The following is a 25,185-nucleotide window of genomic DNA, read 5'->3' as shown; positions in this document are numbered from 1 at the left end:
CATAGTACGCTCGTTTCTGACACAACTTCCTCACCCTCAATCTGTATTACACATTTAACCATACTGTGATCACTCATTCCAAGAGGATCTTTTACGAGGAGATTGTTTATTTTTCCTGTCTCATTACACAGGACCAGATCTAAGGTAGCTTGCTCCCTTGTAGGTTCTGTTACATACTGTTCTAAGAAACAATCCCGTATGCATTCTATGAATTCCTCCTCCAGGCTACCCCGTGCGATTTGAGTTGACCAATCGATATGTAGGTTAAAATCCCCCATGACTACTGCCGTTCCTTTTTCACATGCCTCCATTATTCCCCGCCCCACCGTGAAGTTATTATTTGGGGGCCTATAAACTACACCCACCAGTGACTTTTTCCCCTTACTATCTCTAATCTACATCCACAAAGATTCAACATTTTGTTCATTAGAGCCAATATCGTCTCTCACAACTGCCCTGATATCATCCTTTATTAACAGAGCTACCCTACCGCCTTTCCCTTCTTGTCTCTCTTTCCGAATCGTCAGATACCCCTTTATGTTTAATTCCCAGTCTTGGCCACCCTGCAACCATATTTCTGTAATGGCCACCATATCATACCCATTTGTAATGATTTGTGCCGTCAACTCATTTACTTTATTTCGAATGCTGCGCGCGTTTAGGTAGAGTGTTTTCATCCTAGTTTTTAAACTATGATTTCTAGTTTTGACCCCTCCTGCAGCCCCTTTATATTCAGTGGCCCTTTTTGTTTTTTGCCTTGGGTTTCTCTGCCCTCCACTATTACTCATCTCCTTTCTGTCTTTTGCTTTTGTCTCCTTTTTGTTTCCCTCTGTCTCCCTGCATTGGTTCCCATCCCCCTGCCATATTAGTTTAACTCCTCCCCAACAGCACTAGCAAACACTCCCCCTAGGACATTGGTTCCGGTCCTGCCCAGGTGCAGACTGTCCGGTTTGTACTGGTCCCACCTCCCCCAGAACCTGTTGCAATGCCCCAGGAATTTGAATCCCTCCCTGCTGCACCACTGCTCCAGCTACGTATTCATCTGCGCTATCCTGCGATTCCTACTCTGACTAGCACGTGGCACTGATAGCAATCCAGAGATTACTACTTTTGAAGTCCTACTTTTTAATTTAGCTCCTAGCTCCTTAAATTTGTCTCGTAGGACCTCATCCCTTTTTTTACCGATGTCGTTGGTACCAATGTGCACCACGACAACTGGCTGTTTTCCCTCCCTTTTTAGAATGTCCTGCACCCGCTCCGAGACATCCTTGACCCTTGCACCAGGGAGGCAACATACCATCCTGGAGTCTCGGTTGCGGCCGCAGAAACGCCTATCTATTCCCCTTACAATCGAATCCCCTATCACTATCGCTTTCCCACTCTTTTTCCTGCCCTCCTGTTCAACAGAGCCAGCCACGGTGCCATCAACTTGGCTGCTGCTGCCCTCCCCTGATGAGTCATCCCCCTCAACAGTACTCAAAACGGTGTATCTGTTTTGCAGGGGGATGACCACAGGGGACCCCTGCACTACCTTCCTTGCACTGCTCTTCCTGCTGGTCTTCCATTCCCTCGCTGGCTGTGGACCCTTCACCTGCAGTAAGACCAACTCGCTACACGTGCTACTCACGTCATTCTCAGCATCGTGGATGCTCCAGAGTAAATCCACCCTCAGCTCCAATTCCGCAACGCAGACCGTCAGGAGCTGGAGGCGGATACACTTCCCGCACACGTAGTCGTCAGGGACACCGGAAGTGTCCCTGATTTCCCACATGGTACAGGAGGAGCATATCACGTGACCGAGCTCCCCTGCCATGACTTAACCCTTAGATACACTTAAATTGGCAATAACAATGCTAAAGTTTACTCACTGTTATAGAAGAGAAAAAAGAAAAACTACTCACCAATCACCAGCCAATCATTTACCCCCTTTGCTGTGACGTCACCTTTCTGTTTCTTTCTACTTCTTTTTTGCCTTCTCCCTGTAGCTGTACAAGTACGCCTTTTATCGGCCTCACCAATGAACCTCCTCACGCTGCTCCCGACTGCCGCCGACGCTGGGCCCCGGACTCCCTGCTGTGCCTTTTATAGGCCTCACCAACGAACCTCCTCGACGCTGCTCCCGACTGCCGCCGACACAGAGGGCACAAAATTCAGCCTTGATGCCCAAGAGGCACTGTTGGCAGCAGTGGCGGCCAGATGGGGACATTTGTTTTGGGGTGGATGAGCAAATCTCCCCCCGCCACCCCCAGCTATAGGAAGGAGAAAATGGAGTGTTATTTGTGAGGAGGTGTCCTCGACAGATGACATCCACCGGGTCCCCCAGCAGTGCAGGGAAAGGTAGAATGACCTTTGCGCGTCCGCAAGAGTAAGTAATATTTTTATTCATGCACTTTTTAATTACTTACAATGTAAATCTGACTCATGTTGCTGTAGGTAGGCTTAGTGTTGCACCTTATTTGCCATGAATGATCTTTACACATTCGTAAGATTGCTTTCTGAGATCTTAAAAGATATTTCTGCACTTCGATGTCTTCTTCATGAACCACGTGCAGCTTAATAGGACATTAAACATAGGACTGTATTAAATGCACACAATATGTTATAAGTGCTTTGATGGCTATCTGTGTGTGCCACAAGAGTAGAAGGGCAATTCAGTTACGCATTACTATTGTCATTTTTGCAGAATAAACTGGGTCACGGGGGGTGGTCCACCCAACATCCAACTCTTAACAGAGGTGGAGGAACATGTGGAAGTCCTGGTGGGCACACAACCGATCGACTACCCATGCGGGTAAGTCCTGCAAAATCCCGGGGCTGTGTTGGGGTCATGTAAATGTATTGTCATGTAGTGTCAGTGGACTCGGGTTTGGGTAATTTCATGTAGAGTTTCTCGATGACATATAATGCAGTAGTGGTGGTTCTTCAAATAGGCCTGTGCTATATGACTGTACTCATGTCACCCTGCCCCCTTCCTTGCTGCTAACCACTCATATGTTGTTTTCTATTTCCAGATGAGGAGCCACATGCGCCGCATCCCACCATGGATGCCTCCATCTCCAGGTCATTCCTTCGTGCTTGGGTCAACGAGGAGGATGAGGGGCGCCCAGAGGACCCTATGCAGGAAACAGCTATTGCAGGGGATCGTTGTTAGAATCAGTGGGGGTGGAGGGGGAGTTGTGGGTGGAGGGGGAGGTGGGGATGGAGGGGTCGGACGAGTCAGCACCTATTTTAGCTGCGGCCACAACTCCCTCGGAGGGATCCACATTTCATGGGTTCCCCGCCTCCGAGGCAGCGGGACGAAATGATGTGCAGCAACACACCCCAAGTGTAGAACTCCGTATGCTGCCTCTACAGAGGTTGAGTCGGCAGAACCGGTCTGCTGAGAGACAGGCAGGCGCAAACCTGGACATGGTGGGACTGGCGAGGGAGAGCGTTGAACTTGGTCACGAGCTCCTCCAGGCCCTGGGTGGAATTTCCGGCAACATTGCCGCACAATCTGCCAGACAAGCTGCGGACATGTCGCAGATGATTGCGGCGATGCGGGAAAACACCGAGTCTATCAATGTCCTGCGGCAATTGATGGGCTCGGCTTTTGGCACTGCTGCCCCCAGTGTCAAACCACCCAGACCGATAGCACCTATGGGTAGTGTGGTAGAAAGCCTTCCGACTCAGAAGCCAGGTCTTCCATATCCCGAGCTTCTCCAGTGGATCCACACATGGCAGCGCCATCGTCTATCCCCCGACAACACCAGCACTCTGGATGCCTTGCTGCACAACTTCCTGGTCCCATCGCAGATAGGGGTGATGGGAGGAAGAAAGGGGGGGTTAAGGTCAGGGCGGAGAGAGGTGGTGGGAGAGGTGGCCGCAGTTAAAATAGGTGCGGGGATGGTGGTGGTTGTTATATCGGTATTATAGGGTTCCGGAGGAGGGTCATCAGCCAGGTGGCGAGGCTGTAACCTTTGTCCCCCAACATCCAGCTGTGACCTTGTGACTGACACTTAAAACAGGTCAGAGACAGTGCTCTCACGCCAGATGAAAGCATCATGGATGGTCCCTGGAAACTGGGCATTGACTGCCATGATGCGCTGCGTATGGTCGCAGAGGATCTGTACGTTCAGGGAGTGGAATCCCTTTCGGTTTCGGTAAACCTCTGGATTATGTAATGGTGCTCGCAGGGTGATGTGCATATGGTCAACAGCACCCTGAACCTTGGGGAAGCCAGCAATTCGTGCAAAACCCATAGCCCTCTCATTCTGTGCCTCCCTGGTCACTAGGAAGTTTATAAAGTCCATCTTGTGTGCATACAATGCAGCAGTTACTTGGTGAATGCAGAATGTGTAGCATGCTGCAAGATGGAGCATATGTCCCCAGCTGATACCGAAAGGAGCCGGAGGCATAGAAGGCAAGTGCCGCAGTCACCTTCACCTTCACCTCGACGGGCAGTGCAGTCCTGTTGGTGCTGATGGACTGCAGGTCTGCCTTTATGAGCTGGCATATCTTTGTCAGCACTTCTTTGAGACCTGACACTCACTCCTCCAGGTCGGCGAGTGGCAGGGTCCGAGGCAGACCGCTGCCTATCTGCCGCTGCTTCCTGCAGTTATGTGACTTCGTTGCCTGTAAAGGTGAAAATGGGAATGGTTACCAGAGGGTCCATCTGCTCTTGTGGCACACATAGATAGCCACCAAAGCACTTATACCATACTGTATGAATGTAATAGAGTTCTCTGTTTAATGGCCTTGGAAGTTGCACGTGATTCATCAAGAGGACATCGAAGTGCGGAAACATCTTTTTAGATCTCAGAAAGCAATTTTAATAATGTGTCAAGATCATTCCTGGCAAATAGGGTGCCATACTAAGCCGGCCCCGAAATGTCATGCATTTTAGGAGGCAACCCACAGATTGCAGAGACAGCACTATATGAGAACAAATAGTGTGTGAAATTTATAATTTAAGTAATGAAGGAGTGCATCAATAAAAATTGTACTCACTCTAACGACCCTCGAATGGTCATTGAATTTCTTCCGGCACTGTGTTGCAGTCCTTTGCACTGTTTCGCAGTCCTTTGCACTGTGTCAGAGCAGAGATTTCCTCTGCTATTTGGCTCCAGATTTTTATAAATACATAGGAGGGGTCTAGATCCACACCTCCTGTTTAATTCAGGCCACCTGCATTCCACTGCCCCCACTAGCACCTCGCTCGCCTCTGGATTGAATCTTTTGTGATTTTTTATGGTCGGAACTTTCGGCTCCGGCACATCTTGCAATGCCAGAGTTAGCGTTAATGCCCATCTTTTGCTGACAGTTGCGCACTCTGGCGCCAACGCTAACCCGATGCTAAAAAATTTTTTTTTGCTGTGATTAGCACCCGGAAACAGGCGAAATCGCTAAAACCCGATAATCCAGCCCTTGTATCATAGCCTCAATGAAGCTATGTATCTTTAAGGTCACAAAACCTAATTGTTCTGAAGTAAACAGTGCCTTAGATTAGTCAGAGTTAAATTGTTGTTTAGTGAGGAAACTGTGCAGATTAGAAAATGGTTATAAATTCTAGGCAGCATTAAGTGACTGGATTTCTTTCGCTCTTTTTAAGATTGCTTTGCATCTGTTATTAAATGTGATACCTGGTGTGCAATGTTGGTTATGTGACATATATGTGTTAATGTTTGGAACAAACGTGTACTAGCTGCAACATTTTTTATATATATATTCATATAAATAGAGGAGGAAGAGGGAAAAAGAGCACAAGTAGGAGAGGCTGAAATAGTGGAGCTGACAGAGAGGCGTTGGACAGTTTGGTAATGGAGATATATCAATGCAATATGAAAAAGGAGAGAGAGAAATAAAGATGAGTAATGGGGACCAAGTGCTGCCCTGGACCTGAGAAGGAAACCAGAAACAAGTAACAATCAGTGACTCGACCAGTGACTCATGACACACACATAACTATAATAAATCATTGCTGGTATAATCACACATATCACAGCCTTTAATTAAATGCAGTGTTTATAATTCCCTCGTTTACAGATAGACCATACAAAACACTCTCACTATATATAATAGTAGATGCTTCGGTGTGAGTTAGAAGCCAAATTTTCTGTCAAACAGTTCAGCTGACAATGAACAATGAAAGTATTGTATGATCCAGACTAACTCAAAATTATAGCTCTGAAGTCAATACCAAGTGGTATTTTTAATGTTTATATAGTATGTGTACTGTTTCTATACTTTACATATAATATACTATTTAATACTTAACCAAATGTAATTTATTTTTGGTGTATGAGCATGTTGCGACTTGTGGCTGTATGAGATTTTAGTATAAGGAGTAATTTTTATAGTTTTTGCTGTTTGTTCATGCATTTGGAAATTAATGATTTAGAAATAGAAACAAAATGTTCAACAAAATATTTATTACTAACTGCAATCAGAATATGTGATGTGAAAATATGATAAATAATGTAGATGTAATGTAAATGTAGCTGTTGATAGCATTCAATGTGAAGAATCACACAACAGTTGACAGACCCTGTTGTATAGATAGGTTTGTTTCGTCAGCAGATTACTAGGCAAGAATAGACAGTACATATTGTAAGCAACATACTCGCATTACAATCCAAAGACAACATTACATAAAGTCTGCTGTAGTTAGTTAAAAGAAATACTTGGGTTTCCCATAGTCATTCTCAATCCTTCATACATCATCCACAAAAGTACAAGAAGCAGGAGCAAGCACAGTTTTAATCGGCAAATTGCTCTTCAAAAAACGTAGAAATTTGTTCCAAAATATGACAGCATTAAAGAGTACAAAATAGGGGATGGTACTTCATTTCAATAGTGGTGCTCCTGCATATGGCATCATGGAATGCAAAGGTACAACCAATCCCCACATGATGGGTTCGTGATCACTGTGCTACAGTGATAAGCACTGAGTTAAAGACATGTACTTCCCTGGAGCAAGAGGAGGAAAAATCATAGTGCTAAATCTCCCAATGATTAATTACTGAGTAACGCAAGCAGAGGCATGGTATTCAGCCATCTGCCCATCCTCTCACTGTATTTGCTGGTGGGAGGAACAAGAAGGATTTTATTAAAGGTGCAAAAATCTAAATTTTGAATCACAAAACAATCATGTAATAAAAACATTTGTTAAATAAATTCACAGTATACACAAAGACCTTCAATAATTTGATGCTACAGGATCTTGAGTTTTAGTTATTTATTTTACTTTTAAATATTAGCAACTATTAGTATCCTGTTCTGGAGGATAAAGAACACAGCATCATCACTCAATTTCAGACATGATACCTTGTCTTTTTGGCTTTATTTATAATCCAAAGCACCTATTTCTGCTAAGTTGTTATTGTTGTGTATCTGTAAAGCATGCACTCCCATGTTCCGCCACCAGGGAGCGCATCCCCTGAAGTCCCAAGGTATCCCAGCATCCCTTGGGAGCACTGTATATAAGCCGGCTCCTAAGGCCTGTTCCTCACTCTGGAGTGTCTCAATAAAGACTGAGGTCACTGTTACTTTAACCTCACTGTGTGCAACCTCATCTGTGTTAGGAACACAATAACTGGCGACGAGTATACGAATCCAACGCAAAGATGCAGCAAACTGTGGGCATCCTGGTGAAGTTCTCGGAGGGTGAGGACTGGAAAGCCTATGTCGAATGGCTAGACCAGTACTTTGTAGCCAACGAGCTGGACGGAGAAGGAAGCGCTGCGCTGCAAAAAGGAGAGCGGTCCTCCTCATGGTCTGCGGGGCATGGACCTACAGCCTCATGAAGAATCTTCTGGCTCCGGTGAAACCCACAGATAAGTCATATGAGGAACTGTGTACACTGGTTCGGGAACATCTTAAACCAAGGGAGAGCGTGCTGATGGCGAGGTATCGGTTCTACACGTGCCAGCAATCGGAAGATCAGGAAGTGGCGAGCTACGTCACCGAGCTAAGGCGACTTGCAGGACAATGTGAGCATAGCTACCTGGAGCAGATGCTCAGACATTTTTTGTATTGGGCATTGGCCACGAGACCACTCTACGAAAACTTTTGACTGTAGAGACACCGACCCTCAGTAAGGCCATTGCGATAGCACAGGCGTTTATGTCCACCAGTGATAACACCAAACAAATCTATCAGCACACAAGTGCTAGCAATGTTCATAAATTAACTCAAACTGTGTTTGTGAGCAGAAATGTACAGGGCAGAAACCAGAGTCTGCAACTGCCAGCAGGCCTCAGGTGACCCAGATGTCTGAGAGTCCGCAACAAAGGATGAATGCAAGGAAATTCACACCTTGTTGGCATTGTGGAGACTTCCATTCAGCCTATTCATGCCGCTTCAAAGGGTATGTTTGCAAGAGCTGTGGAACAATGAGGCACCTCCAACGAGCTGCAAGCTCTGCAAAACCTGCTAACCACCACGTGGCAGAGGAAGATCGATCCATGGTGGATCAAAGCAATTTTGAGCCTCAGCGAGAGGAGGCAGATGCTGAAGTACAGGTGGTGCACACATATTCGACGAAATGTCCACCTATAATGGTAAATGTAAAATTGAATGGCTTACCCATAGCCATCGAACTGGACACTGGCGCAAGCCAATCCATCATGAGTAAAAAGATGTTTGAGAGACTGTGGTGCAACAAGGCATTCAGACCAGCCCTGAGCCCCATCCACAAGAAACTGAGAACATACACCAAAGAGCTCATCACTGTCCTGGGCAGCGCCATGGTCAAGGTCACCTACGAGGGCACGGTGCACGAACTGCCATTCTGGATTGTCCCGGACGATGGCCCCACACTGCTTGGAAGGAGCTGGCTGGGCAAAATCCGCTGGAACTGGGATGACATCTGAACGCTATCACATGTCAATGAGCCCTCATGTACCCAGGTTCTTAACAAATTTCTTTCCCTTTTTGAGCCAGGCATTGGAAACTTTTCCGGGGTGAAGCTGCGGATCCACTTGGTCCCAGAGGCACAACCCATTCACCACAAGGCGCGAGCAGTACCTCACATGATGAGGGAGAGTGGAAATTGAACTGGACAGGCTGCAACACGAGGGCATCATCTCCCCAGTGGAATTCAGCGGGTGGGCCAGCCCGATTGTTCCAGTACTCAAAAGTGATGGCACGGTCAGGATTTGCGCCGATTATAAAGTAACTATTAATCGTTTCTCGCTACAGGACCAATACTCACTACCTAAGGCAGACGACCTATTTGCGACGCTGGCAGGAGGCAAGATAATCACCAAGCTTGACCTGACTTCGGCCCAGATGACGCAGGAGCTGGACCAGTCTTCGAAGGGCCTCATCTGCATCAGCACACACAAGGGACTGTTAATCTACAACAGATGCCCGTTTGGAATTCGGTCGGCTGCAGCAATCTTCCAGAGAAACATGGAGAGCCTACTCAAGTAGGTACCATGTACGGTGGTTTTTCAGGACGACATATTGGCCACAGATCGTGACACCGTCGAACACCTACAAAAGCTGGAGGAGGTCCTCCAGCGACTGGATCGCGTAGGGCTGCGGCTGAAGAGGTCGAAATGCGTCTTCATGGCAACAGAAGTAGAGTTTTCGGGGGGGAAAGATCGCAGCGGACGGCATTCAGCCCACAGACGCCAAAACAGAGGCGATCAGGAACGCGCCCAGGCCACAGAACGTCACAGAACTGCGGTCGTTCCTGAGACTCCTCAACTATTTTGCTAACTTCCTACCGGGATTAAGCACCCCTTTAAGAGCCCCTACATGTGTTACTGCGCAAAGGTGAGAACTGGGTATGGGGAAAAAAACAAGTAATTGCTTTTGAGAAAGCCAGAAACATTTTATGCTCCAACACGCTGCTTGTATTGTATAACCCGTGTAAAAGATTTGTGCTCGCATGTAATGCATCGTTGTATGGAGTCGGGTGTGTATTACAACAAGCTAACGTTGCGGGGAAGTTGCAACCTGTTGCATATGCCTCCAGGAGCTTGTCTAAGGCCGAGAGAGCCTACAGCATGATTGAGAAAGAGGCATTAGTGTGTGTTCGGGGTAAAGAAAATGCATCAGTACCTGTTTGGCCTCAAATTTGAGCTGGAAACCGATCACATGCCCCTCACATCCCTGTTCGCTGAAAACAAGGGGATAAATACTAATGCCTCAGCCCGCATACAAAGATGGGCACTCGCGCTATCAGCATATAACTATACCATCCGCCACAGGCCAGGCACCGAAAACTGTGCGGATGCTCTGTCGGCTACCATTGCCCACCACGGGGGTGGAAATGGCGCAGCTTGCAAATTTGTTGATGGTGGCGCAGCACACAGACTTGTTGATGGTCATGGAAGTGTTTGAAAATGATAAATCACCTGTCACGGCCCGCCAGATTAGGACTTGGACCAGCCAAGATCCTTTGCTGTCCCTAGTAAAAAACTGTGTACTGCATGGGAGCTGGGCCAGCATCCCCGTTGAAATGCAAGAGTTAATCAAGCTGTTCCAGCGGTGAAAGGATGAGCTGTCTATTCAGGCAGACTGCCTGTTGTGGGGTAACTGCGTAGTGCTACCCAAAAAGGGCAGGGAGACGTTCATCTCGGATCTCCACAGCACATACCCAGGTATAGTAATGATGAAAGCGATAGCCAGATCTCACGTGTGGTGGGCCAGTATCGACTCTGACTTGGAGTCCTGTGTACGGCAAAGCAGCGTATGTGCTCAGTTGAGCAACGCGCCCAGAGTGGCACCACTAAGTTTGTGGTCCTGGCCCTCCAGATCATGGTCGTGCATCCATGTCGACTATGCGGGCCTGTTTCTCGGTAAAATGTTCCTGGTGGTGGTGGATGTTTTTCAAAATGGATTGAATGTGAAATAATGTCATGAAGCACCGCCACCGCCACCATTGAAAGCCTGAGGGCTATGTTTACCACCCACGGCCTGCCTGACATACTGGTCAGTTACAATGGTCCATGTTTCACCAGTGCCGAATTTAAAGAATTCATGACCTGCAATGGGATCAAACATGTCACCTCGGCCTCATTTAAACCAGCCTCCAATGGGCAGGCAGAGCGGGCAGTACAAACAATCAAACAAAGCCTTAAACGAGTCACAGAAGGCTCACTCCAAACCCGCCTGTCCCAAGTACTGCTCAGCTACCGCACGAGACCCCACTCGCTCACAGGGGTGCCCCCGGCTGAGCTACTCATGAAAAGGACACTTAAAACCAGACTTTTGCTGGTTCACCCCAACCTGCATGATCAGATTGAGAGCAGGCGGCAGCAACGAAATGTAAATGATGGTTGCACCACTGTGTCACGGGAAATTGATCTGAATGACCCTGTGTATGTGCTAAACTATGGACATGGTCCCTAGTGGATCGCGGGCCTGATGATAGCTAAAGAAGGGAGTAGGGTGTTTGTAGTCAAACTAGACAATGGACAAATTTGCAGAAAGCACCTGGACCAAACGAGGCTGTGGTTCACAGACTGCCCTGAACAACCCACAGCAGACACCATCTTTTTCGAGCCCACAACACACACCCAAAGGATCAACGACACCACCCCGGACCAGGAAATCGAACCCATCATGCCCAACAGCCCAGCAAGGCCAGGCTCACCCAGCAGCCCTGCAGGGCCAACAACACGCCAGCCCAGTGAGGGCACAGCCAACACACCAGAACAGACATTTGTACCGAGGCGGTCCATCAGGGAAAGAAAGGCTCCCGAGCGCCTCACCTTGTAAAAGTTTTCATTTTGACTTTGGGAGGGAGTGATGTGTATCTGTAAAGCATGCACTCCCATGTTCCGCCACCAGGGAGCGCATTCCCTGAAGTCGCAAGAGATCCCAGCATCCCTTGGGAGCACTGTATATAAGCCGGCCCCTAAGGCCTGTTCCTCACTCTGGAGTGTCTTATTAAAGACTGAGGTCACTGTTACTTTAACCTCCCTGTGTGCAGTCTCATCTCTGTTAGGAACACAATAGTTGTCCAGGATGAACCCCTTACTTCTATTCCTTCTGAGTGCAATTTGTTCTTATAATATAATATAACACCAACTTTCATTTATATAGTGCCTTTAATGTAGTAAAATGGTCCAAAGCACTTCACAGGAACAGAAAAAAATCGACACTGGGCCACATAAAGCGATATTTGGACAGGTGACCAAAAACTTGTAGATTTTAAGTCGCACTTTAAAGGAGAAGAGAGAGGTAGAGAGGTTTAGGGAAGGAATTCCAGAGCCAATTCATTTTTTTACAAATTAAAGCAGCGTGTGCTTCTATTGAAGTTAATTTCTCATTAAAGGAATCGTTATACACAAGTGTTACAAAAACAAGATGCTCGCTAGAATTTACTCCAACGTTAACAGCACTTCGATTAGGAGATAAGTTAGAGGTAAATCTAACAAATGGATTAGGAGTCAAGAGGAGTATGAGAGCCACATAGAGGTGTGAGGACCATGAAGGGAATGAGGAAACATTTAGCGTCATAATCATTGCGAAAGAGGTAATTAAACCCCCATCAAAGGTATATATCTGGAGGTCCAGGTAGTAGAGACTCAAAATTGAAAGAAAGTAAAGACAAAGAAAGCAGGGATGAGAGAATGAGAATAGCAAAGGAAGTAAAAGAATCAGAAAACATAAAATGGCTGCATTAATAATTCCACTCCGTGTCAATACAAAGCAGTTTCATTGTAAAGGCAATAGTCTAATTAATCACATTTGAGCACTAAAGCCAAGTGTTGTAAGACCTTTGCCAGGAGGCCATCTTACGTCAGTTTGCACCCAGTAATTGTTAACTCCAGCCCAGTATGAAGCTATATTTTAAAATTGCTCACGTGGTTAGATCACATGGCTACTGCAAAAACTTTTTTGTCCCTGAAATTGCAGTCTCCGGCATAGCTGCGAAGTACGCCACCAATCTCCGAACAAAATCCACGCTTGCCTGGTGCAAAGCCCCAAACAAAAACTTGCTTTGAAATGCTGCAGAGTTGTGTGTAGCATAACTACCCAAGGATCCGAGGGGCGCACACTGGGTATAAGCATACCTGGGATCACGTGGTGCTCCTTACACTAGCCAATCAGGAAACAGAAATCGCCGATGTCCAACATTAATCAAATTTTAAATTAAACGGTGTGAATATTTATTTAACAAGTGCTTGGCTTTAAAAAGCACAGGGAATACTTTGGAATAATTACAGTTATTCACTGGAAGGCTCTGCAAGATTTTTTTTTAAAGATTAAAATGATCTCATCCCTCCAACTGAGTCTTTACAGCTGCCTGGTAGCTTTTGTGTGTTTGTTTTTAATTACATTAGAACATGACATAAAAAATAGGACAGGAGTAGGCCATTTGGCCCCTCAAGCCTGATCCGCCATTCAATAAGATCATGGCTGATCTGATCTTGGCCTTAACTCTACTTTCCTGCCCACTCCCCATAACCCTTGACTCCCTTATCGTTCAAAAATCTGTCTAACTCCACCTTAAATATATTCAATGAACCAGCCTCCACAGTTCTCTGGGGCAGATAATTCCAAAGATTCACAACCCTCTGAGGGAAAAAATTCTTCATCATCTCCGTTTTAAATGGGCGACCCCTTATTCGGAAATTATGCCCCCTGGTTCTAGATTCCCCCAAAAGGGGAAACATCCTCTCTGCATCTACCCTGTCAAGCCCCCTCAGAATCTTATATGTTACAATAAGATCACCTCTCATTCTTCTAAACTCCAATGAGTATAGGCTCAAACTGCTCAACCCTTCTTCATATGACAACCCCTTCATCTTAGGAATCAACCTAGTGAACCTTCTCTGAACTGCCTCCAATGCAAGTATATCTTTCCTTAAATAAGGAGACCAAAACTGTACACAGTACTCCAGGTGTGGTCTCACCTACAGTTGTAGCAAGCCTTCCCTACTTTTATACTCCAACCCCCTTGCAATAAAGGCCAAGATTCTATTTACCTTCCGAATTACTTGCTGTACCTGCATGCTAACTTTTTGTGTTTCATGTACAAGAACTCCTAGATTCCTCTGTACTGCGGCATTTTGTAGTCTCTCTCCATTTAAATAATAATTTGCTTTTTTATTCTTCCTGCCAAAGTGGATAACCTCACATTTTACCACATTATATTCCACCTACCATTTTTTTGCCCACTCACTTAACCTATCTATATCCCTTTGCAAATGTTTTGTGTCCTCATCACAACTTGCTTTCCCACCTATCTTTGAATCATCGGCAAATGTGCCTACATTACACATGGTCCCTTCGTCCAAGTCATTAATATAGATTGTAAATAGTTGAAGCTTGCCAACTTGCCAACCTGAAAATGACCCATTATTTATACAATTTTCTCATTACCCCCTTGTAATATCGTGGACCACTGTGGTAATGCAGCCATTGCTGTTTACAAGAATAAAAGCATCAGGTGACAGGTCACCTGACAAGTTCCTGAGTTAACAGTCATCTTTGGAGTCTGTGTATTCGTAATGTCATAAGAAATATATTACATTGGCGGTGACGGACAGGATTTCTGAATTCCCTAGCTGAAATTTTTGTTGATGGATGTTTCCAGCCAAACAGAGAGACTAGAGATGTCCTTTATTTGCAGAACAGATAAAAATCCAAGGTAAATTAAAAGCACACTTGGCTGAACTGAAGAGTCTAGATGGCCGCACCTATGGGAATAATAGGACGCTTGGGTGAATTCCATCATGACCGAGAGACTTTCGGAGCATAGAAATATTTTTGACCGCGAATAGTATCATCGGAGTCCCCGATGTTGAAAATCGTAACCGGGTGGTGTTGGAAAGAAAATGGGCTATTTTCTTGACTGAAGCAGACCCTGAAATTGTGCTTGTCCCTGTCAAGCCAAAGGACACATTAGTTATGGAGATTCTAAGCAAGTTAGAACAGCACTACAGGCCTGTATCCCTGGAAATTGCTGAAAGTTATCATTTCGGAATACGAGACGAAAGTATCAGTGAGTACATTATAGCATTAAAGAAGCTATCTATTCACTGTAATTTCGGAAACTTTCTCGACCGAGCATTGCGTGTCCGCTTTGTTTGTGGGATGAAAAATGAAATGATCAGAAGAAAGTTGTTGACAATCCCTAAACTGACTTTTGATTTAGCTTGTCAGACAGCTATGTCAATGGATATGGACGACCAATATTCCAGAGAATTTCGTACCATTTCCAGTCGTCAGATAACCGAGATGAATCGCCTGCAGGTTAAAAGTAAAAGGCAGTTGGGCTGCAAGGCCTCAGCAACTGGCCAAGGTAACAATACAGTGAAGTCATACTATCGGTGCCTGGGTCAACACATTGCTCACAGTTGTCCATATATGAAGGCAGCATGTTTCTTCTGCATGGAAACTGGGCATCTTGCGAAGACATGCTGACTGAAGAGTAAACCAGCTTTCAAGGCTATAAGTAGAAAGCCCCAGAGACTACATAGCATGGAAGAAAAGCAATTGGATGAAGAGATAACACATCATCAGGAGCACAAAGGAACAGCGATTCAAAACGTATCATCATCCAAGTAGGTGTTGCAGGAAGCAAGATACCGATAGAAATCGACACTGGTGCATCCATGAGCGTAGTACCAGAATCGCTATATCTCGACAAATTGCATGATTTCCCATTGGAGAAATCCATGATAGAGCTGTGAGGCTACTCAGGAGAGAATATTCCTGTGGTAGGTCGCATCACCGTACCAGAGAAATACAAAGATCAATTTCAGAGCTTGCCTCTCTTAGTAGTGGCAGAAGACAAGCCTGGCTTACTAGGAAGAAATTGGTTGGGATCACTGAACATAAGAACATAAGAAATAGGAGCAGGAGTAGGCCATTTGGCCCATCGAGCATGCTCTACCATTCAATAAGATCATGGCTGATCTGATCATGGATTCAGCTCCACTTCCCTGCCCGCTCCCCATAACCCTTTATTCCCTTATTGCTCAAAAATCTGTCTATCTCCGCCTTAAATATATGTAATGACCCAGCCGTCACAGCTCTCTGGGGTAGAGAATTCTATAGATTTACAACCCTCAGAGAAGAAATTTCTCCTCACCTCGGTTTTAAATGGGCAGTCCCTTATTCTAAGACCATGTCCCCTAGTTTTAGTTCCCCTATGGATGGAAATGTCCTCTCTGCATCCACCTTGCCGAGCCCCCTCATTATCTTATGTTTCAATAAGATCACCTCTCATTCTTCTGAACTCCAATGTGTATAGGCCCAACCTACTCAACCAATCCTCATAAGTCAACCCCCTCATCTCCGGAATCAACCTAGTGAACCTTCTCTAAACAGCTTCTAATTTAAGTATATCCTTCCTTAAAAACGGAGACCAAAACTGTACGCAGTGCTCCAGGTGTGGCCTCACCAATACCCTGTACAGTTGCAGCAGGACTTCTCTGCTTTTATACTCTATCCCAGTTGCAATAAAGGCCAACATTCCATTTGCCTTCCTGATTACTTGCTGTACCTGCATACTAACTTTTTGTGTTGCATGTACAAGGACCCCCAGATCTCTCTGTACTGCAGCACTTTGCAATTTTACTACATTTAAATTATAATTTGCTTTTCTATTATTTTGGCCAAAGTAGATAACTTCACATTTTCCCACATTATAATCCATCTGCCACATTTTTGCCCACTCACTTAGCCTGTCTATATCCCTTTGCACATATTTTGTGTCCTCCTCACAATTTGCTTTCTTTGTATCACATCTTTGTATCATCAGCAAACTTGGCTACATTACACTTGGTCTCTTCATCCAAGACATTAATATAGATTGTAAATAGTTGAGGACCTAGCACCGGTCCCTGTGACACCCCACTAGTTACAGTTTGCCATTCAGAAAATGACACATTTATCCCGACTCTCTGTTTTCTGTTAGTTCGCCAATCCTCTATCCATGCTAATATATTACCCCCAACTCCATATGCAGTAACCACTGAAGCTGGATTGGAGTGAGAGTTTTCATGTTGAAACGAGATTTGCATCAAAGGATGATGTCATCACGAAGTATCCGAAGGTGTTCTGTGAAACAGGCAGTCCGATCCAAAGCTTCAAGGCAAGTGTCAGGGTACAGAAGGATGCTAGACCAGTTTACTGCAAGCCATATCCCGTACAATAGGCACTCAAGGAGAGAGTTGAGCAAGAACTCAAGACTAGAGACTGAGAACTTTATCTCTAAGATCGGTCCATTATCGTTGTTGTTATGTATGCAAACTTTACTAGTGTGTAAGACTTGCCACCAGGGGGCGCACCTTTTGGAGACCCAAGAGTCACCTGCACATCCCGGGCAAGCAGGTATAAAAGGCAGTTTACCATGCTGCTTTCTCACTCTGGAGTTACAATAAAGAGACCAAGGTCACAACAGTTTGAGCTTAAAGTATACAGTCTTGTGGAGTTATTCGGAACATAACAATTGGCAACAAGTAACAGATCACAAACTTTCACGCAGTTATGGCTGCCGTTGGTATTGTTGAGAGATTTGTTGAGGGTGATGATTGGGAAGCCTTCGTTGAGTGTCTTGACCAGTACTTGAAGATACCGCGGTCAAGCGCAGGGCGATTCTCCTCACCATTTGTTGGTCTATGATATATGGCCTCGTTAAAAATCTGCTAGCACCGACGAAACCAACGGACAAGACATATGCAGAGTTGTGCACGCTGGTTCGGGAACACCTCAAGCCAAAGGAGAGCATCTTAATGGCCAGGTATCGCTTTCATACGCACCATCGCTCCGAGGACCAGACCATGGCGAGTTATGTCGCCGACCTAAGACGCCTTGCGGAACCGTGCAAATTTGCTGGATTTTGGGGGTAAATGTTGCGGGATTTTATCGTGCTTGGAATTGGCCACGAGATCATTGTTCGCAAACTACTATCTGCCGAATCCCCAGATCTGAGCAACGCCATCACAATAGCCCAGGTTTTCATGTCCACGAACGATAACACTAAACAGATATCTTTGCAGCATCGAAGCTCACCGGCAAGTACTGTGCTTAAAATAACGCCTTCAGCAGGCACAACTGTACATGGCAGGGCCTACACGCCTGCAGAGGCCAGACCTAGGATGACTCACAGTCCGCTGTGGGGCGTGAATACGAATACATTAACACCATGTTGGCGCTGCAGGAGCAATCATCGAGCCCATCAATGTCGATTCAAGAACCATGTGTGCAAGGGCTGTGGAACAATGGGGCACCTCCAGCGAATATGCCAACATACTGTGACTCATCACGTGGCAGAGTCGGCAGAAGATGACCGATCCAACGCGGATCACGCTGAACGAGTAAGAGAGGCAACTCAACCTGAGGCTGAAGAGAAAGTGTTTGGGGTACACACCATCACCACCAAAAGCCCTCCGATAATGTTAAAAGTCAAATTAAACGGCAGTTCAGTTTCCATGGAATTAGACATGGGGGCGAGGCAGTCAATTATGAGCCAAAAGGCTTTTGAGAAGCTGTGGGGCAACAAGGCATAAAGGCCAAAACAAAGCCCGATTCACACAAAGCTGCGCACTTGCACCAAACAGCTCATACCAGTCATTGGCAGTGCAGCAGTGAAGGTATTGTATGATGGAACTCTGCATGATTTATCACTATGGACTGTACCAGGCGATGGCCCAGAGCTGTTTGGCAGAAGCTGGCTAAAAAAGGTCCGATGGAACTGGGGCGACATCAAAGCACTCGCTTCGGTGGATGATGCCTCGTGCGCCCAAGTGCTAAACAAATTCCCGTCGTTATTTGAGCCAGGCATTGGCAACTTCACAGGTGCTAAAGTGCAGATCTATCTAGTCCCTGATGTACGGCCCGTTCATCACAAGGCCCGAGCGATTCCATACATGATGCGAGAGAAAGTCAAGATCGAGCTGGACAGACTTCAATGAGAGGGAATCATATCGCCAGTCGAGTTCAACGAGTGGGCCAGTCCAATTGTTGCGGTGTTGAAAAGCGATGGGACGGTCAGAATCTGCGGGGACTACAAGGTAACGATCAACCGAGTCTCGTTGCAGGACCAGTACCTACTACCCAAAGCGGATGACCTGTTTGCAATGCTAGCAGGGGGGAAGTCGTTCACCAAGCTGGATCTAACCTCTGCTTACATGACACAGGAGCTGGCTGAACCTTCGAAAAAATTAACGTGCATCAACACGCAAAAAGGACTGTTCATATACCACAGATGCCCTTTTGGGATTCGTTCGGCTGCGGCCATCTTCCAGAGGAACATGGAGAGTCTGCTGAAATCGGTTCCACGCACCGTGGTGTTTCAAGACGACATCCTGATCATGGTCGCAACATCACCGAACACTTGTACAACCTGGAAGAGGTTCTAAAGCGACTGGACAGAGTGGGACTCAGGCTGAAATGCTCCAAGTGTGTTTTCCTGGCGCCAGAGGTCGAATTTTTGGGGAGAAAGATTGCGGCGGACGGCATCAGACCCACGGACTCCAAGACGGAGGTCATCAAGAATGCACCCAGACCACAGAACGTGATGGAGCTGCGTTCGTTCCTGGGACTCCTCAACTATTTTGGTAATTTCTACCAGGGTTGAGCACTTTGCTGGAATCTTTGCATTTATTGCTACGCAAGGGTGACAACTGGGTTTGGGGTAAATCTCAAGAGACAGCATTTAATAAGGCCAGAAATGTGCTATGTTCGAATAAGTTACTTGTATTGTGTGACCTGTGTAAACATTTAGTACTAGCTTGTGATGCATCTTCATAAAGGGTCGGTTGTGGGTTCCAGCAAGCCAATGTGTCGGTTGCTTATGCATCCAGAAGTTTATCTAAGGCTGAAAGAGCATACAGTATGGTTGAGAAAGAAGCATTAGCATGCATATACGGGCTTAAGAAAATGCACCAATACCTATTTGGACTCTGGTTCAAGCTCGAAATCGACCACAAACCGCTCATATCGTTGTTCTCAGAAAGCAAAGTATTAACACCAATGCTTCGTTCTGCATCCAAAAATGGGCACTAATGTTATCTGCGTATGACTATGTAATCCGCCACAGACCAGGCACTAAGAACTGTGCTGATGCCCTCAGTCGGCTACCATTGCCCACCACTGAGGTGGAAATGGCACAACCCGCAGACTTGTTTCTTGTAATGGATGTTTTTGAGAGCTAGGGATCACCCGTCACGGCTCGCCAGATCAGGACCTGGACTAGCCAGCTACACCCTTAATGGGAGCTGATCGGCTATTCCCAGAGAAATGCAAGACGAAATTAAGCCGTTTTACCAACGCAAGGATGAAATGTCCATCCATTCGGATTGTCTCCTATGGGGGAATCGCATGGTTTTGCCAAAAAAAGGCAGGGAAACGTTTATATGCGACCCACCCAAGCATAGTCATGATGAAGGCTATTGCCAGGTCGCACGTTTGGTGGCCTGGCATTGACTCGGAATTGGAGTCATGCATACACCAATGCAACACTTGCTCACAGTTGAGCAATGCACCTCACTGAGTCTGTGGTCATGGCCCTCTAAATCGTGGTCCAGGGTCCATGTAGATTTTGCTGGCCCCTTTCTGGGAAAGATGATCCTAGTAGCAGTGGACGCTTACTCTAAATGGATTGAATGTATAATAATGTCATCATGTACGTCCACTGCCACCATTGAAAGTCTCCGGGCCATGTTTGCCACCCATGGTTTACCCGACATCCTTGTTAGTGACAATGGACCATGTTTCACCAGCTCGGAATTCAACGTGTTCATGACCCACAATGGCATCAATCATGTCAGGACTGCGCCGTTTAAGCCCGCATCCAATGGTCAAGTGGAATGGGCAGTCCAAACTATCAAGCAGAGCTTGAAACGTGTGACGGACGGTTCCCTGCAGATCCAGTTATCTCGGGTTCTGCTCAGCTACCGGACACAACCCCGCTTACTGGTGTTCCCCTGCAGAATTGTTAATGAAGAGAGCACTCAAGACCAGGCTCTCCTTAGTCCACTCGGATCTCAATGATCATGTAGAAACACGGCGTCATCAGCATAATGTGTACCACAATCGCATGACTATCACATGACATTGAGGTTAATGGCCATGTGTTTGTTCTTAATTACGGTCATGGTCCCAAATGGGTTGCTGGCACTGTTTTAGCCAAGGAGGGGATTAGAATGTTTGTTATCAAACTTGAGAATGGACAAATGTGCAGAAAGCATTTGGATCAGACCAAACTGCGATTCACTGACAACCAAGAACAGTTTGAAGAGGACATTACCATCACTGATCCACCCACACACACCCAACAATCTATCTACCTCACTGTCAACCACGAGGATGAACCTATCATGCCCGACAGTCCGATCAGACCAGCCGTGCTGCAGTGCAGCAATGATCCGACCAACTCACCCATGTCAGGACTTCAACTCAGGCGATCAACCTGGGAATATAGAGCCCCGGATCACCTCAACTTGTAAATAACTTGTAGCTAAGACTTTGGGGGGAGTGATGTTATGTATGCAAACTTTACTAGTGTGTAAGACTTGCCACCAGGTGGCGCACCTGTTGGAGACCCAAGAGTCACCTGCACACCCCGGGCAAGTAAGTATAAAAGGCAGTCTACCATGCTGCTTCCTCACTCTAGAGTTACATTAAAGAAACCAAGGTCACAACAGTTTGAACTTACAGTATACAGTCTTGCTGAGTTATTCTGAATATAATAGTTGTACCTAAGTCAGATGGTAAGGTAAGGTTGTGTGATTATAAAGTAACCGTAAACCAAGTTCGAGAGGATAATCTCCCCAATACTTTGCCAATGGTAGAAGATTTGTTCACAACACTGACATGTGGTATTCTCAAAGTTGGATCTTAGGCTACCATTTGGAATGTCTTTCGCCCCCGCCATATTCCAAGGGTGATGAATCAGATTTAGCAAGGCATTGAAGGGATAGTATGTTATTTAGATGACATACTCATTTCAGCAACAGGCAAATCCATAGTAACAAATGAATGAAGTGCTCAAACGGCTAGAGAAGCACAGAGTATGAGTGACTGTTCACAAGTGTGAGTTATTTCAAAATTCAGTGGAATACTTAGAGCACAGAGTAGACAAAGATGGTTTACATCCAACCAAGGGAAAGCAGGATGCAATCAGAAATGCACCCACTCCCAAGAATGTCACTGAACTTCGATCATAGTTGGGTCTTTTGTACTATTTTTGAACTGTACCAAATTTGGTTACAGTGTTACATCCACTGAATGAACTTTTGAAAAATAGGTCCATTGAAAGTGGTCAGAAGAATGCGATGCAGCATTCAAGGGGTGTAAAAGCCAGTTGGTACAGAGCACCATGTTAGTTCACTATGATGTATCTAAAGAGAATCATGATAGAGGTCGAGTAAGAGAGAGGCGTGAAATTAAATCAGAAGGTGAGCGTGATGAACCATCACCATAAATGGTTAAAGTGGTTACCAGGAAGATTGGTGAAGATATGTAGTCCTCACACATATTTGCTTAAGATGTTTGATTTGTTCACATTGATCATATTTTACCTACAGATGTAGAAGGAGTAGAAAGTTGGAATGATTCAATTATTTCTGACTCATCAGATAGTCTTATTACAAGTACAGTACCAGTAGCATATCCTACATAAAAATATACTAGAAACAAGTCCAAGAGAAAGTCTGAATTTAAGTCTCAGTCCAAGTCAGGCAGACAAACAGTTTGAAGTTGTAGAGAGTTCAAATTTAAATCAAGGGCATTCCTTGGAGGAAAACTTTCCTCAGGATCAGCCTAGAATGAGTCTAAGTTCAACACCATGTTTGGAAAGTTCTGTTTGAGAGCGAAGGTATCCCCTTTGAAACAGAAAACCAGTGGTTTAGTAAAAAAAAATGGCAAAATAAGTCCATATCTTTTGTTATGTATAATCATGCAAGTTATGTATGATGATTGTTTGTTATAATTACTTCTTAATTAAGGAGGGAGAAGTGTAATATATAGTTCCACCTGGGGACTACTGCTCCACCTAGTGGATTATTGTGGTAATGCAGCCATGCGGCCATTGCTGTAAATGCAATAAAGACATCAGGTGATGGGTCACCTGACAAGTTCCTGTGTTGAAGCCATCTTGTGAAGTTCTGTGTGTTTGTGAGGTAGTAAAGAATATATTACACACCTCCCCCCAAATCCCATACACTGTGCCTATTTTCACAATAGCGTTATTGATGTGCAGTTGGTGGGCAATTAGCCCAACTCCGCAGCAGCACATAATTTTAAATGAGGACTTGACAGTCGCAGCGGATGATCTGTCCAGTCGGAATTTGACAGATTGCAAGTTCGGGATTAACGCATGTGCATCTTAAACTTTCGGTCAATTTCAAAGGCGGTATGATGGCGTACTCTGAGAGTACATCATCATAGCAACTGCAATATCTGCCCCATTTTTTTATGTTAATGGAAAGTCCACTTGCTGGGATCTAGAGCTCTTTAGTTGCACCTACGCACACTTGTGCAGAGTTCCTGCTGCGCTTCCCTCAGTGGTGCAGTTGTTATAACTTCGGTCCGCCAATTGTGCGTTACATTCTACAGATACCGATCAGGGACCTTGCTGCAGTATAACTGCAGCCAAATCAATGTAAACAACTGCCAGGGAAAATCAACAACAAGATGTAAATAGTAATTCATAAAAATTATAGTATAATTTTAGATTTAAAATGTCTAACACAAAAAGTAGTGAGAGAACTCCATTAACGTTATCTTGGCGAATGGATACTACTGTGTATATACTGAGGGGTGGGGGACACAAAGATTGGGAAGAAGGTTATCTGTCGGAAAACATGACCAGGATATGGGAGCACTATTTGCGCAAAGCATTTCTTGCCAGAGAGATTACAATCTAATGTGGTTAAATAAATACTAATTTCACGTCGACAACATGCCACTTTTATAGAATAGGTTTACCACTTTCTATTCCAATGTGAGATACTTGCTGACAGCGAAAGGTATAAGTGGTGGTATTAAGTCCCAATTGATAAATTACACCGACGAGGCTGGGAAGATTTGCAATTGCAGCGTGCTGTTAAGCTATTATCGAGTTTGCATGTTTAGGTGTTTGTGATATAAACTACATCCACGATGCTCATACAGAAAATAAATTCATGTACTTACAGCGTTACTGTTTTGTTAGGCAGGAGGCTGGATTGCAAAGTTTCCAACAACTCTCCGTGACTGCACGCCACTTTTATTCGGATGACTTGCCTGCTGGGTCCCTTAGAGCGCTCGCTGGTGCAGCTGCAGCTATCTATGATCAGGTCAGGGCAGCTTCTATTCCCGGCTACAATTCCAAACAATCCGGCGACTAAATGCACCAAATACAAGAGTTTCATCGTGAAGCAACGCTTCCGATTGATTGCTTTATTCCTAGTCTGACGTTTGTTGAACTGCTCATTTCCCAATATTCCCGAGACCGACAGGTTAGTGACCAGTCCAGCCGCGTTCTCTTGACAGTCTGCAAACTTCGTAAAGTGACGAATCGCCTCTAATGACTTTTCTTTGCCAGCTTTTTGTTTCTTGCCAACTGTTGATTCAGAAGTGCTGGCAATTGGCTCGGGAAATGCAATGCAGCTCACATTGTTGGCGTTGATCTTGTGTGTGTGTGTGTGTGTGTGTCACTCGATTAGATAGGAGATTGTCACACGGTTCCCGTACAGACACAGCAATGACAGCACTGCATTTGCCTAAAAGTCTCTGACCGGCTTCTTCCAGCTGGCGCGGTGCAGCGTATCCTTCAAATCTGCTCTCTGAACGCGACACATCTCACATCTCTCCACTCGCCGCAGGCCGAATAGTCTTTAGACACGTCGCTCTGTTTATTTCCCGGTGGCGGGTTGTGCACAGTGAAAGTTGCCCAGTCAAGAGCCGATCAACAGGTCCGAGGAGCTGGGCGCTGCCGCCGATCCAGATGTTGCTGCGCCCTCCCCATGAGCCGAGCTGTCAGTGCCCTGCCGCGATGTGAGAGCAGTGGCCGTCAGTCCGCCCCCACTGGCCCAGCCCCCAACCGCCCAGCCTTTTCGTCGGGGGGGAAAAAAAGACTGGGCTGGAGTTTGTAATGGTTCACTGACGGGACCACGTTCCCTTCGGTGTTGTTTAGGTTTGACTTCAGTAATGTTCACGTAGCACAGTTCCTGAACTGGACCAGAACGCGCCTACTGCACAATACAAAACTTTGTGTGTGTGTGTGTGGGGGGAGACATGCTGTGATTC

At 45.7% G+C, this 25,185-nt stretch overlaps 1 protein-coding gene across 2 annotated transcripts in view; it reads right to left on the bottom strand.

The window, feature by feature from the left end:
- LOC139260324 (adhesion G protein-coupled receptor A3) overlaps nt 1-24,897 on the bottom strand; it is an 841,088-nt gene extending 816,191 nt beyond the window's left edge. For both annotated transcript variants that reach the window (XM_070876798.1, XM_070876800.1), the window contains exon 1: nt 24,091-24,897. In XM_070876798.1, the coding sequence (XP_070732899.1) occupies nt 24,091-24,308 (218 nt within the window). In that variant the 5' untranslated portion in view covers nt 24,309-24,897. The remainder of the gene's footprint in view (nt 1-24,090) is intronic.
- Between the last annotated feature and the right edge of the window lie 288 nt (nt 24,898-25,185).

This window comes from Pristiophorus japonicus, chromosome 3 (genome assembly GCF_044704955.1).
Source record: "Pristiophorus japonicus isolate sPriJap1 chromosome 3, sPriJap1.hap1, whole genome shotgun sequence".
Lineage (NCBI taxonomy): Eukaryota > Metazoa > Chordata > Chondrichthyes > Pristiophoridae > Pristiophorus > Pristiophorus japonicus.
This window is presented reverse-complemented; position numbering and strand designations above follow the sequence as displayed.